The sequence below is a fragment of the Stegostoma tigrinum genome, chromosome 1 (genome assembly GCF_030684315.1).
Source record: "Stegostoma tigrinum isolate sSteTig4 chromosome 1, sSteTig4.hap1, whole genome shotgun sequence".
Classification (NCBI taxonomy): domain Eukaryota; kingdom Metazoa; phylum Chordata; class Chondrichthyes; order Orectolobiformes; family Stegostomatidae; genus Stegostoma; species Stegostoma tigrinum.
This window is the reverse complement of record NC_081354.1, coordinates 126,391,728-126,406,882: the sequence shown is the minus strand read 5'-3', so window position 1 is coordinate 126,406,882 and position 15,155 is coordinate 126,391,728. Positions and strand designations below refer to the sequence as shown.

The following is a 15,155-nucleotide window of genomic DNA, read 5'->3' as shown; positions in this document are numbered from 1 at the left end:
CATTCTCACACACCACCCTACCAACCTCCGGGTACAACGCATCATCCTCCGACACTTTCGCCATTTACAATCCGACCCCACCACCCAAGACATTTTTCCATCCCCTCCCCTGTCTGCTTTCCCGAGAGACCACTCTCTCCATGACTCCCTTGTTCGCTCCACACTGCCCTCCAAACCCACCACACCCGGCACCTTCCCCTGGGACTGCAGGAAATGCTACACTTGCCCCCACACCTCCTCCCTCACCCCTATCCCAGGCCCCAAGATGACATTCCACATTAAGCAGAGGTTCACCTGCACATCTGCCAATGTGGTATACTGCATCCACTGTACCCGGTGTGGCTTCCTCTACATTGGGGAAACCAAGCGGAGGCTTGGAGACCGCTTTGCAGAACACCTCCGCTCAGTTCGCAACAAACAACTGCGCCTCCCAGTCGCAAACCATTTCCACTCCCCCTCCCATTCTCTCGATGACATGTCCATCATGGGCCTCCTGCAGTGCCACAATGATGCCACCCGAAGGTTGCAGGAAGAGCAACTCATATTCCGCCTGGGAACCCTGCAGCCTAATGGTATCAATGTGGACTTCACCAGTTTCAAAATCTCCCCTTCCCCTACTGCATCCCTAAACCAGCCCAGTTCGTCCCCTCCCCCCACTGCACCACACAACCAGCCCAGCTCTTCCCCCCCACCCACTGCATCCCAAAACCAGTCCAACCTGTCTCTGCCTCCCTAACTGGTTCTTCCTCTCACCCATCCCTTCCTCCCACCCCAAGCCGCACCCCCATCTACCTACTAACCTCATCCCACCTCCTTGACCTGTCCGTCTTCCCTGGACTGACCTATCCCCTCCCTACCTCCCCACCTATACTCTCCTCTCCACCTATCTTCTTTACTCTCATCTTCGGTCCGCCTCCCCCTCTCTCCCTATTTATTCCAGAACCCTCACCCCATCCCCCTCTCTGATGAAGGGTCTAGGCCCGAAACGTCAGCTTTTGTGCTCCTGAGATGCTGCTTGGCCCGCTGTGTTCATCCAGCCTCACATTTTATCATCTCATTGAGCATCATTTTACTGATCATGAGTTTGCATAGTTAGAATTCACATGTACATAATTAATTCTGCTGCCTGTTAACATTCTCCTTGTTTACTTGCACGTTGGAGGTATCAATGTTGTCACAAGTGCCCGTCAACGCAGTCCATAAAAGCATTCCAAAACTGCTCCCACTCATGCCTCTCACTTTTTCTACAATTCTGCTGTTTCAAATACTAAGAACTGCTGTTTGACCATATGAAACAGGGGCAGAAGAAAACTATTTAGCTCCCTCAGAGAAAAACCTTCCCCTCATCTCTGTCCTGAAAGGCTAACCCCTCATTTTAAAACACTGCCCCCTTCATTCTGGACTGACCCACAGATGAAATCTAATTTTCACACCCACCATTCAGGATCATGCACACTTCAAAAACAAGTCACCCCTCACTCTTCTAAATTTCAGTGGAAACAAGCACTCTAAGGTAATCCACTCCTGACGGGTATCAATCTAATATATCCCTTTCAACTGTTTCCAATGCATTTACATTCTTATTTAAATAAGGAGAGCAGACCACAGTAACTGAGATGTTGCTTCTGTGGCTTGTGTAACTGCAGCATGACATCCTCACTTTGATGTTCAATTCCTTTCATAATTAAGAATAGCATTCCATCACCCTGTTTGATTATGTGCTGTACCTGAATACTAACCATTTGTGAATCACAAACCAGAACATCTAAATTCCTCTGCACCTTGGATTTCTGCAATTGTCCTTCATTTAAGCAATACTCTGCTTTTTAACTCCTATACATTTGATTCTATGTTTGTAAGGGGTGTCATTTAGCTCACTTGGTGGCTTCTCATGTGGAGTGATGCCAACAGAGTGGGTTCAATTCCCATAGGTCACCACAAAGACCCCACATCCTCAACTTGACCTCTAGCCCGAGGTTTGAGAACCCTCAGTTGTCTCTCCCTGATGTTGAAAGATGCTGAAAGACACATGCTGAAAGGATAGAGTAGTCAAGAAGGCGTACGGCATGCCTTCATTCATCAGATTGGGGATTGAGTACAAGAGTTGGCAGGTCATGTTACAGTTGTGAAGGAGATAATGGGAACTGCAGATGCTGGAGAATCCAAGATAACAAAGTGTGAAGCTGGATGAACACAGCAGGCCAAGCAGGATCTCAGGAGCACAAAAGCTGACGTTTCGGGCCTAGACCCTTCATCAGAGAGGGGGATGGGGAGAGGGTTCTGAAATAAATAGGGAGGGAGGGGGAGGCAGACCGAAGATGGAGAGAAAAGAAGAGGTTCCCTGAGTTTGGTCTGGAGGGAGGAGGGTAACTTCTTCAGGTTAGGCATCCCTGGAAGAGGCTTGGCCTGCTGTGTTCATCCAGCTTCACACTTTGTTATCTTGGATTCTCCAGCATCTGCAGTTCTCATTATCGCTGATCAAAATTTTAACCTCACTGCGAAGCCTCTTCCAGGGATGCCTAACCTGAAGAAGTTACCCTCCTCCCTCCGGACCAACCTCAGGGAATCTCTTCTGTTCTCTCCATCTTCGGTCCGCCTCCCCCTCTCTCCCTATTTATTTCAGAACTCTCTCCCCATCCCCCTCTCTGATGAAGGGTCTAGGCCCAAAACATCAGCTTTTGTGCTCCTGAGATGCTGCTTGGCCTGCTGTGTTCATCCAGCTTCACACTTTGTTATCTACAGTTGTATAGGACTTTGATTCGACCACATTTGGAATACTGCGTACAGTTCTAGTCACCACACTACCAAAAGGATGTGGATGCTTTGGAGAGGGTGCAGAGGAGGTTCACCAGGATGTTACCTGGTATGGAGGGCACTAGCTATGAAGAGAGGTTGAGTAGATTAGGATTATTTACATTAGAAAGATGGAGCTTGAATGGGGACCTGACTGAGATCTACAAAATCATGAGAGGTATCGACAGGGTGGATAGCAAGAAGCTTTTTCTCAGAGTGGGGGACTCAGTTACTAGGGGTCACGATATCAAGGTGAGAGGGGTAAAGTTTAACGGAGATATGCGTGGAAAGTTCTTTATGCAGAGGGTGGTGGGTGCCTGGAATGCGCTGCCAGCGGAGGTAGTAGAGGTGGGCACAATAGTGTCATTTAAGATGTATCTAGACAATTGCATGAATGGGCAGGGAGCAGACGGATACAGATCCTTGGAAAATAGGCGACAGATTTAGACAGAGGATCTGGATCGGTGCAGGCTTGGAGGGCCAAAGGGCCTGTTCCTCTGTGGTAATTTTCTTCATTCTTTGTTTTGTAGGAACAGGATATGATGCTCAAATCGCCAGTTCCGATGTGCCACAGAGAAAAATCGCAACAATCTCCTCTGAAGACAAACATAGGACATGATGGATAGAGTACCCTTCATCATCCAGTACCCAAACTACACCATGTTTTTCACAGACTTCAACATGTCATCGATGACAATGAACATCTCGCCAAGATCGTCCCTACACCCCGACTTCTCACCAGGAAACAACTGCCACACCTTAAACAGACCATCATTCGCAGCAAACTACCCGGCCTTCCGGACACCGTCGACCACAACACCGCACTACCCTGCCATGGTAACCTCTGTAAGATATGTCAGATCATTGCCATGGACACTACCGTCACACGTGGAAGGAATACATACACAGCAAATATTCATGCGACAACAACAAAAACAAAGTTGCTGGAAAAGTTCAGCAGGTCTGGCAGCATCTGTGGAGGAGAAAACAGAGTTAACGTTTCGGGTCCTCAGAGCAGTTCTGAGAAAGGGTCACTGGACCTGAAACATTAACATTTTGTAATTGTCTCTCTGCTTCAATTAGTTGGATTATAGGTCATTCCTTTCACTTACCATTCTGCTGTTGGCACTTTACTCATACCGTCTAACACTTTTGATCACCTGCAGAAATTATTATTGGACACTCTACTCATAGCATTTATATGATCTTTCGATCTCTCTGCCTATAAAAATCTGTGTCCATGTGCTTTTCTTCGCTTCTGCTCATGTGGGCGGTGTTTAGAAAGCTTGTGATTTCAAATAAACTTATTGGACCACAACCTGGTGTCATGTGACTTCTAACCTTGTCCACTCCAGTCCAATACCATCATCTCCACATCATGGGTCTCCCTGATGTGAGAGCAGCCTCTGGGACTATGGTGACTTTCACTTTCATGGCTCCATTGCTTTTCATTTGTGCTTTGCAATATCTTAGCTGTGTGCTCCAACGTTAACACACAAATGTAGGAATTAGGAGCAGGAAAGTTCATATGACCCCTTAAACCTGCTGCATAATTCAACAGGATCGAGCTGGCCCCTTTTAATGTCAACTCTCCATTTCTGCTTGTCCTTGATCCACTCCCCCCACCCTTGGAAGTCAAATATCTATCTACTTCTGCTTTAAAAATATTTAAAATCTCTGCTTTCCTACTTCTCTGGGGAAGAGTTCCATGGAATCACAACCTGCAGGGATAAAATATTTCCTTATTTTCATTGTAAATGGGAGAGCCATGAATTTTAAACAGTACTCTTAGTTCTGTCTGAAAAGAGGACATACTCTGCTGATATCTTCCTTGTAATGCCCTCTCATAATCTTACGTTTCATTAAGCTCATCGTTTGTTCTTCTAAGTTACAATAAATGCCTGACCCATTGGAGGATTCCCTCTTCCTAGGAATTAGTCGAGTGTGGTAGTGCCTCAGAATGAGGATGACACTTAGTCAGAGTAAGAACCTGTGCCTGGAGCTTCGGGAAACAGTTACGCTGCAGCTGACACATGATCATGGTAATAAAATGTGAGGCTGGATGAACACAGCAGGCCCAGCAGCATCTCAGGAGCACAAAAGCTGACGTTTCGGGCCTAGACCCTTCATCAGAGAGGGGGATGGGGTGAGGGTTCTGGAATAAATAGGGAGAGAGGGGAAGGTGGACCGAAGATGGGGAGAAAAGAAGATAGGTGGAGAGAGTATAGGTGGAGAGGTAGGGAGGGGATAGGTCAGTCCAGGGAAGACGGACAGGTCAAGGAGGTGGGATGAGGTTAGTAGGTAGATGGGGGTGCGGCTTGGGGTGGGAGGAAGGGATGGGTGAGAGGAAGAACAGGTTAGGGAGGCAGAGACAGGTTGGACTGGTTTTGGGATGCAGTGGGTGGAGGGGAAGAGCTGGGCTGGTTGTGTGGTGCAGTGGGGGGAGGGGACGAACTGGGCTGGTTTAGGGATGCAGTTGGGGAAGGGGAGATTTTGAAACTGGTGAAGCCCACATTGATACCATTAGGCTGCAGGGTTCCCAGGCGGAATATGAGTTGCTGTTCCTGCAACCTACGGGTAGCATCATTGTGGCACTGCAGGAGGCCCATGATGGACATGTCATCTAGAGAATGGGAGGGGGAGTGGAAATGGTTTGCGACTGGGAGATGAAGTTGTTTGTTGCGAACTCAGCGGAGGTGTTCTGCAAAGCGGTCTCCAAGCCTCCGCTTGGTTTCCCCAATGTAGAGGAAGCCACACCGGGTACAGTGGATGCAGTATACCACATTGGCAGATGTGCAGGTGAACCTCTGCTTAATGTGGAATGTCATCTTGGGGCCTGGGATAGGGGTGAGGGAGGAGGTGTGGGGGCAAGTGTAGCATTTCCTGCGGTTGCAGGGGAAGGTGCCGGGTGTGGTGGGGTTGGAGGGCAGTGTGGAGCGAACAAGGGAGTCACGGAGAGAGTGGTCTCTCCGGAAGGCAGACAGGGGTGGGGATGGAAAAATGTCTTGGGTGGTGGGGTCGGATTGCGGATGGCGGAAGTGTCGGAGGATGATGCGTTGTATCCGGAGGTTGGTGGGGTGGTGTGTGAGAACGAGGGGGATCCTCTTTGGGCGGTTGTGGCGGGGGCGGGGTGTGAGGGATGTGTTGCAGGAAATGCGGGAGACGCGGTCAAGGGCGTTCTCGATCACTGTGGGGGGCAAGTTGCGGTCCTTGAAGAACTTGGACATCTGGGATGTGGGGGAGTGAAATGTCTTATCGTGGGAGCAGATGCGGCGGAGGCGGAGGAATTGGGAATAGGGGATGGAATGATCATGGTGTTCACTTGCTCTTGATCTGTTCTGTGGGTGTATTGGAACGAACTGCAGATTGACAATCCACGTCTTTGACTGCATTACAGCACATCTTCCGCACCCATTAACTTCTGAGCTGGTTGCTGCACACACAGCTTCAGGCCCAGAGATGGAGGTGGAGTGACTATGTAATCAAATCTCATAATCAACTGGGAGAAGGACATCTTCTCTAAACTGCTTCTAATGTTATTATATCATTTTTTAAGTAGGCAGATCAAAACTGCACACAGTATTCACAGCACCATTTCATCAATGTCCTGTATAATTGAAGTAAAACACCACTAGTTTTATGTTCCGTGCTTTTTGTAATAAACAAGAACATTCCATGTGCCTTCCTAATCATTTGCTTTGTCTAGGTACAGATGATTCATAATTTGTGTACCGGGACACTGCTATCCTGCTTTACCACAGAGTTCAGCCAAAGGGACAACTTCACATTTACTCACATTATACTCCATTTGCAAATTTGTTATCAATTCATTTAACCAAATTTCCACTTCTTCACAGACTCTTTATGTCCTTTATATACGCTACTTTCCTCCCTACTTTAGTGTCATCAACAAATTAATTAATCATACACAAGTCACTCACAAAGATGAGAAATAATTGAGGCCCCAACAAGGCATAATCCCTAATAAAAACTGAAAGAACTGCGGATGCTGTAAATCAGGAACAAAAACAGAAGTTGCTTGAAAAATTCAGCAGGTCTGGCAGCATCTGTGAAGAGGTGATGAAGGGTCTAGGCCCGAAACGTCAGCTTTTGTGTAACTTTCTCAAGACATTGTTTTGTAAAGTTATATTCCAGAAGGAGATGTCTGACAGCCTCTTCACAGTGCAATCACTTCTAGAGCGGTGTTTAGTGACCTACAGGCTCGATGAACATTAAGGATCTGATGGGCAGAGACCATCTCACCACCAGCCAAGCGATGTCTCGGTGCTTGTTGGAAAGCTCTGGAGATGAGGTGTGCTGCCAAATGGCTTTGAAAGTCTGCTCAGGGAACAACCTGCCATGATCCACCCTGTCCTTTTCTCATAGGGTCTCGTGGACATACATGGCAACCGCTGCCCGATGCACATGTGATCAAAGGTGTTTGCCCTTGTAAACTTTTCCATGAGACACAGGAAATAGGGAATTGTCCAACTATTTGGAGCATTCCATGGCAACAAGGTCAGTCCCATCCTACGCAACACCAGGGATAAGTACAGACTCAGTATGTAGTGTCACTTGGTGTTTGTGTTCTGAGGGTTCATGTACAGCTTGATGCAGCCACACACAAAGATCTCATTGGAATGAGGGCAGCCATGTGATTTTTCTTCCCATGCTTTATCCACAGCTTTATACTGGTGTCCCTGTGGACACGGTCTATCTCAGACCTCCAGATGAAGTGGAAGATGGCTTGGACAACTGCAATGGCACAGGTTCAGGGAACGGGCCAGACCTGCGTTGCATATAATAAAGAGAGTGCCTCACACCTGATGACCAGGTTTTTATCTGCAATGGAGATGGAGCGCTGCTCCCAAAAGGCTAGTTTCTGGCACACCTTAGTGATATACTCCTCACAAGTTTTGACAAGTGCCCTGGCTCCTCCAAACCATATTCCCAGTACTTTCAGGTAATCTGTCCTGACTGTGAAGGGGATAAGGGATTGGTGGTACCAGTTCCTCAAAAACATGGCCTTGTTATTGCTTCGATTTATCTTGGCACCTGAGATGCTCATGAGTCTGTGCACTGTCAGTGGATCCGAGCAGAAAATGGCAACATCATCCACGTGCAGGAAGGGTTTGACTTGCAGGCCTCCACTGCCTGGACCAGTCACCCCTCTCACATCCTTCCTGATGGACTCAGGGAAAGGCTCTATACAACACACAAGCAAGGCAGGAGACAGTTGGCCTGACTCTAGAACTGATTGAGAAGCTTTCTGATTCCCACTCATTGATTGAGACTGCACTAATGGTTATGGTGTGGAGCAATCGGATCCAACTGCAGATATCTCTTCAAAGCCCATTTTTGAGAGAATGTCCATCATGTAGGTGTGCGATATCCTTGCAAAGGCCTCCCCCTGGTCCAGGCTGATGAGGCAGATATCCCTGAAGAGCGTGAGGCACTCAGTGATCTTCCTGCCTGGTATAGCATAATCCCAGAGCAGACCTGGCCTGGTTGGAGACAACCTTCCACAGGGTTCTGTAACTTGCTTTCAGCAGTGAGATCAGTCACCAGTTAGTAATTTCTCCACTTTTCCCCTTCAAATAAGTTATGGGACCATTCAACAATATCCACATCCACTGTGGCAAATACTTCTGCCACCGCTGAGCACATGGCAGTGTGAGTACAGCACCATATAGGTGTGGTGTATAGCTAATGAGGCAAGCTGCAGAGAACTGCATTAGGAAGTACACTGGAACACACAGGGAGAAACTTCTTGAAGCTCCTAAGGGGGAAGTGAAAGCCTTGTGGTATTATCACTGGACTGTTAATCCAGAGGCACAGGTAACTTTCTGGGGACCCTAGTTCAGATCCCACCATGGCAAACAGTGGAATCTGAAATCAATAAATCTGGAATTAAGAGCCTAATGATGAATGTGAATCAATCACTGATTGTCAAGGGAAAAACCCATCTGGTTCACTGATGCCCATCCTGGTCTGGCCTAGATGTGACCCACAGCAATCACTGAACTCTTCGTTGACTTTCAACTGCCCTTTGGGCAATTAGGGATAGGCAATAAATGTTGGACTAGTCAGCAATACCATCATCCTGTGAATGAATACAAAATAATTGACACTAACCAATTTTTCGTATAGTTCACCCCATGCAATCTTTATGCAAACTGAAATAACCCATAACTATTGTTATATCAATCTCACAAGCTTCAATTATTTGTTCCTGTATACTCCTTTCCACAACGTGGTTACTGTTTAAGGGGCCTGTGCAGCAATCCCACAAATAACTTCTTCCCTGGCTATTTCTTGTCTCTACCCAAAATGATTCTACATCTTGATCTTTGAAATTGAGGTCATTGATTGCCCCTGTATTAATGTCATCCCTAATTAGTGGAGCAACCTGTTCACTTTTTTTTTCCAGCATCCTGCCTTTCAGAAATGGCGTGCACCCTTGAATGCTCCAACCCGAGCCTTTGTGTCAGCTTGCCATGTCTCTGCAACGGTAATCGGATCATGCATACTTATTTCTATTTGTGCTGCCAATTCATCCGTTTTGTTACGAATGCTCAGCATAATACAGAGCTTGAACTGTAAAGAAACAAAGAAACCATATGGACTAGTCCCAGACCACAGAATACCATTTCCTGAACAGCTGATGGAGATTTCCTCTGACAGCAAGCTGTATTCCAGTCTGCGCCAGCTCATGTGGGAAACCTAAAGAGGCAACATTGAGAACTGCACCAGAGAGCTCCCCAGAGAGCTGGCAAAGGAAAAAGTAATCATTTATATATAGTATATGATGCCAAATTACTACGAAGTAAAGGTTCACTGACTAGATTTATGCAATTCCTTTACTTATTTACACATCAAAAATACTATCATGTGTGTGTTCTTAAAAAATCAATCCAATAAATCCTGCAAAAAGATGTGCATAAAACTCATTCCAAACAATAAATACAAATTATTCTAAAAATTTCAGAATTTTAACATGAAGGTAACTAAATGCCCATTTGTCTCACAGATGTTGCAAAAATCAATAAGTAAGTGTGATTTTAATTCAAGATTTATTTTGGTGTCAAAGGAGAATAATTAAATACCATGTATGTGATTTTTCAGATTAATTTCTAGCCACTACGTCAGTATGGTGTTTACAAATGTTGCCGGTCCAATTTTCTGAGAAATCTGATATGTTTCACTGTGAAGCCAAATAGCTTAATTGACCCATATTGTTGAAAGCCTGAGATGAAGCCAGTGAAATATTAATAAATCATTGACCACTATTCAACTAAGGTGAAAGTTGCACATAATGATTAGGAATTTCAGAAAACTAAATACGATTTTTAAAAAATCTTAAAACGTGTTACTTATACAAAATTATGATAGATTGGGCAGCAGGGTGGTTCAGTGATTAGCATTGCCGCCTCACAGCACCAGGAACCAGGGTTCAATTCCACCCTCGGGCAACTGTCAGTATGGAGTTTGTACATTGTCTGTGCGGGTTTCATCAGGGTGCTCTGGTTTCCTCCCACAATCCAAAGATGTGCAAGCTAGGTGGGTTAGCCTTGCTAAGAATTGTGCATACTGTTCACGGATGTGTAGATGAGGTCCGTTATAGGGGGATAAGTCTGCGTGGGATGTTCTGAGGGTTGGTGTGGACTTGTTAGGCTGAAGGGTCTGTTTTCACACTGTAGAGATTCTATGATTTAATAGCACCTTTTTTTTCATTAAATGTTCGACAATTTTCATCTTGGAATAGAGCATAGAACATAGAACAATACAATGCAGAACAGGCCCTTTGGCCCTCGATGTTGCACCGACCTGTGAACTAATCTAAGCCCCTCCCCCTACACTATCCCATCATTGTCCATATGCTTATCCAAGGACTGTTTAAATGCCCCTAATGTGGCTGAGTTAACTACATTGGCAGGCAGGGCGCTCCACGCCCTTACCACTCTCTGAGTAAAGAACCCGCCTCTGACATCTGTCTTAAATCTATCACCCCTCAATTTGTAGCTATGCCCCCTCGTACAAGCAATCTTCAGCCATCACATGAATAACCTTCACATACTAAAATCAGCTTCACAATTTTGTACAGCTTAAATTTTGGTTTTCTTATTTACATATTTTGCAGTTGCCCATACTGTGCACACTGGTGAATATACACTGATAAAACAGGATGTACAAAATATCATTTATGAACTGCACCTTAAATTTAGATTTACATATTTTCTCAAGCATGCACATTGTTGCAGCAGAGCCAAACTTCTCAATGGAAACCTAACATTTCTGTCAATATTCCATATCAAACTCTGCCCTATCAAAGAACGTCTTTGAGATTTGGTTTAGACTAAATCCTCGAGTCCTTCAGACATGGTTTAGAGCTCTCTTGTGGCGCAGGGGTCATGTCCCTACCCTTGACCGAAAGGCCTGGATTCAAGTCCAACCTGCTCTAGAGATGTACCATGACATCTCTGAGCAGGTTGATTAGGAAAATACATACAATTATTGTTTACCCAAGAATGATCAGAAAAACTGAAATGAAACGCAGTGTGCAGCTGGATGAACACAGCAGGCTAAACAGCATCATAGGAGCAAAAAAGCTGATGTTTCGGGCCTAGACCCTTCATCAGAAAAGGGAGATGGGGAGAGGGTTCTGAAATAAATAGGGAGAGAGGGGGAGGCGGATCGAAGATGGATGGAGGAGAAGATAGGTGGAGAGGAGAGTATAGGTGGGGAGGTGGGGAGGGGATAGGTCAGTCCAGGGACTGGTCAAGGAGGCGGGATGAGGTTAGTAGGTAGGAAATGGAGGTGCGGCTTGAGTTGGAAGGAGGGGATAGGTGAGAGGAAGTACAGGTTAGGGAGGCGGGGATGAGCTGGGCTGGTTTTGGGATGCAGTGGGGGAAGGGGACGAGCTGGGCTGGTTTTGGGATTCAGTGGGGTAAAAGGAGATTTTGAAGCTTGTGAAGTCCACATTGATACCATTGGCATCATTTTGGCACTGCAGGAGGCCCATGATGGACATGTCGTCTAAGGAATTGGAGAGGGAGTTAAAATAGGTTGCGACTGGGAGGTGCAGTTGTTTATTGAGAGCCGAGAGGAGGTGTTCTGCAAAGCAGTCCCCAACGCTCCACTTGGTTTCCTCAATGTAGAGGAAGCCACAACAGTGGATGCAGTATACCACATTGGCAGATGTGCAGGTGAACATCTGCTTGATATGGAAAGTCATCTTGGGGCCTCTCTCCCTATTTATTTCAGAACACTCTCCCCATCCCCCTCTCTGATGAAGGGTCCAGGCCCGAAACATCAGCTTTTGTGCTCCTAAGATGCTGCTTGGCCTGCTGTGTTCATCCAGCTGCACACTTTGTTATCTTGGATTCTCTAGCATCTGCAGTTCCCATTATCTCTGAAGTGAAACGCAATTGCATATCACCTTATTTGCATTTTGGACGACTGCTGATGCAAGTATTTAATTGCGTAGGGAGAACTTTTTAAAATTCATGCATGGGATGAGGGTGTTGCTGTCTAGCCCAGCATTTATTGCGAAGCCCTAATTGCCCACTTAAGTCTCAACACATTGCTGTGGGTCTGGAGTCACCATTAAGCTCTTAATTTCAGATTTTTATTGCTTCAAATTCCACCATCTGTCATGGTAGGATTCAAACCCGGGTTGCTCGAATATAAAGTTCTGGAAAGTTAAATAAAGAATCAAACCAGATGGATAAATATTGTTCATGTCTTAGCACGTATTTGGTGGTCATTGAAGTGGTTCAGGAATGTGACCCTGCTTGGCACTGCACAGCATCAGCCTCACAGGGTATGCCTTATGCCTAGAGGGAACGGGGGCCTCAGCTAATCCATGTACGATAACATATCCAAACGTGTTGATTTCAAATAAAAGGCTTGTCAGCAAAGTTGAAGCCCATGGGATGGCAGCAGTGACAGGATGGCTGCATAGTTAGTTGAATAACAAGAAACACAATACTGGTGATAGTTACTGCCTGAACTGGAGGGATTTGGGGAGGCGATGGCTGACTGATATTATTACATGGAAGATGGCAGAATGTGAATTCAATTTAAAAACAAATCTAGAATTAAGAGTGAAATGAAGACCATGAAGCTGTTGCCAATTGTCAGAAAAACCCATCTGGTTCACAGACATCTTTCAAGGAAGAAAATCTGCCATCCTCTCCTAGTCTGACCTACATACGATTCCAGATCAACAGCAATGTGATTACTCTTGCCATCTGGGCAATTAGGGATGGGCAACAAATGCTGGCCTAGCTAGTGATGACTGCTTCTTTAGAGAGTAAAAAAAAAGTGGGCATGTACACAGTGGGGTTCTGCAGAGGCTGGAAGAAAAGACCACTGCTTTTCTTTGTGTGTTAATGACCTAATCCGCGTATACAAGACATAATACAAAATATGATACAAAACCGTAAATTGTTGTGCACTGTGATGAGCATCAAGAGGAAAGGGTAGGTACACGGTGTTAAAATTTAATGCACACAAATGTGAATTGATATATCTTGAAAGGAAGAATGAGGAAAGACAAATTAAAAATAAAGAGTATATTTCTAAAAGGGGTGCAGGAGCTGAGAAACAGAGGAACAGGTAGGGGTATACATACACACATCACTGAGGGTGACAGTTCTGACGAAGGGTCACTAGACCCAAAATGTTGACTCTGCTTTCTTTCTTCAGACACTGCCAGATCTGCTAAATTTCTCCAGCAATTCCTGTTTTTATTATTAAAAGTAACAGGATGGTTGAGAATGTGGTTTCAAGTTACACAAGATCTTGGAAGTTTGGTTACATGAACAGATTGGAAAAGCTGAAAATTTACCGATTTGATAGAGGTGTCCAAATTCATGAAAGATCCTTAAAGAGTAAGTAGGGTGAAACTGTTCCAGGAGGATGAAGAGCAAATGAACAGCTATTTAAAGTGGCTCGCATAGGAACCAAAATCTCTTGATATATCGAGTGGTTAGGATCTGGAATGCAATGTCTAAAGTGAAGGCATATATAATCAAACAGGAATTTAATAATCATTAGAAGAGAGAAGAAAGTGTAGGGATATGGTGCATCATGAAGTGTAGAGTGGGACGAGATTAATAGCTACGGCAGTGAGCCAACATGGGCATGATGGAATCAAACTTTCCCTCTGTGCTATAACCATTTTATGCTTCTGGTAACTCCTTACTTGCATTCAGTAAATTACACGTTCCCTTCATAAATTATTAATAAATGATTATTTCTCTGCTCGTTGTAAAGTGGCCAGCTCTATAGATGCAAATACTAGCATTATTCTGAGGATTCTGAAAGTACAGCTCAATATGCAACTCTGCTGAATTTAAAATTGTACTACAGTTAAAGGCAGCATCGCAATAAAGGAAATAGTAAGAACTTTTTAAAACAGAGTGTGGCCTCTTAGATAACAAAGTAAGAAGCTGGATGAACACAGCAGGACCAGCAGCATCTTAGGAGCACAAAAGTTGACGTTTCGGGCCTAGACTCTTCATCAGGAAAGGGGGTGGGGAGAGGATTCCGAAATAAATAGGGAGAGAGGGGGAGGCGGACCGAAGATGGATAGAGGAGAAGATAGGTGGAGAGGAGAGTATGGGTAGGGAGGTAATAGGTCAGTCTGGGGAGGACAGACAAGTCAAGGGGGTGGGATGACGTTAGTAGGTAGGAAATGGAGGTGTGGCTTAGGTAGAAGGAGGGGATAGGTGAGAGGAAGAACAGGTTAGGCAGGCTGGGACAAGATGGGCTGGTTTTGGGATGCAGTTGGGGGGAGGGGAGATTTTGAAGGTTGTGAAATCCACATTGATACCATTGGGCTGCAGGGTTCCCAAGCGGAATATGAGTTGCTGTTCCTGCAACCTGTGGGTGGCATCATTATGGCACTGCAGGAGGCCCAGGATGGACATGTCATCTAAGGAATGGGAGAGGGAGTTGAAATGGTTCGCGACTGGGAGGTGCAGTTGTTTATTGCGAACCGAGCGGGAGGTGTTCTGCAAAGCAGTCCCCAAGCCTCCGCTTGGTTTCCCCAATGTAGAGGCAGCCACACCGTGTACAGTGGATGCAGTATACCACATTGGCAGATGTGCAGGTGAACATCTGCTTGATGTGGAAAGTCATCTTGGGGCCTGGGATGGGGGTGAGGGAGGAGGTGTGGGGGCAGGTGTAGCACTTCCTGTGGTTGCAGGGGCAAGTGCCGGGTGTGGTGGGGTTGGAGGGGAGTGTGGAGCGGACAAGGGAGTCATGGAGAGAGTGGTCTCTCCGGAAGGCAGACAAGGGTGGGGTGGGAAAAATGTCTTTGGTGGTGGCGTCGGATTGCAGATGGCAGAAGTGTC

The 15,155-nt window shown here is 45.8% G+C and overlaps 1 protein-coding gene across 4 annotated transcripts in view; it reads left to right on the top strand.

Annotated features, from left to right (window-relative positions):
* The window catches only part of LOC125452731 (sorting nexin-18-like), a 153,078-nt gene extending 149,068 nt beyond the window's left edge, over nucleotides 1-4,010 (top strand). For 3 of the 4 annotated variants that reach the window (XM_059648506.1, XM_059648505.1, XM_059648504.1), the window contains one exon: nucleotides 3,324-4,010. In XM_059648506.1, coding sequence (XP_059504489.1) covers nucleotides 3,324-3,412 — 89 coding nt within the window. In that variant the 3' untranslated portion in view covers nucleotides 3,413-4,010. The remainder of the gene's footprint in view (nucleotides 1-3,323) is intronic. The other variant, XM_059648497.1, reaches the window with a different exon arrangement.
* Nucleotides 4,011-15,155: the final 11,145 nt, after the last annotated feature.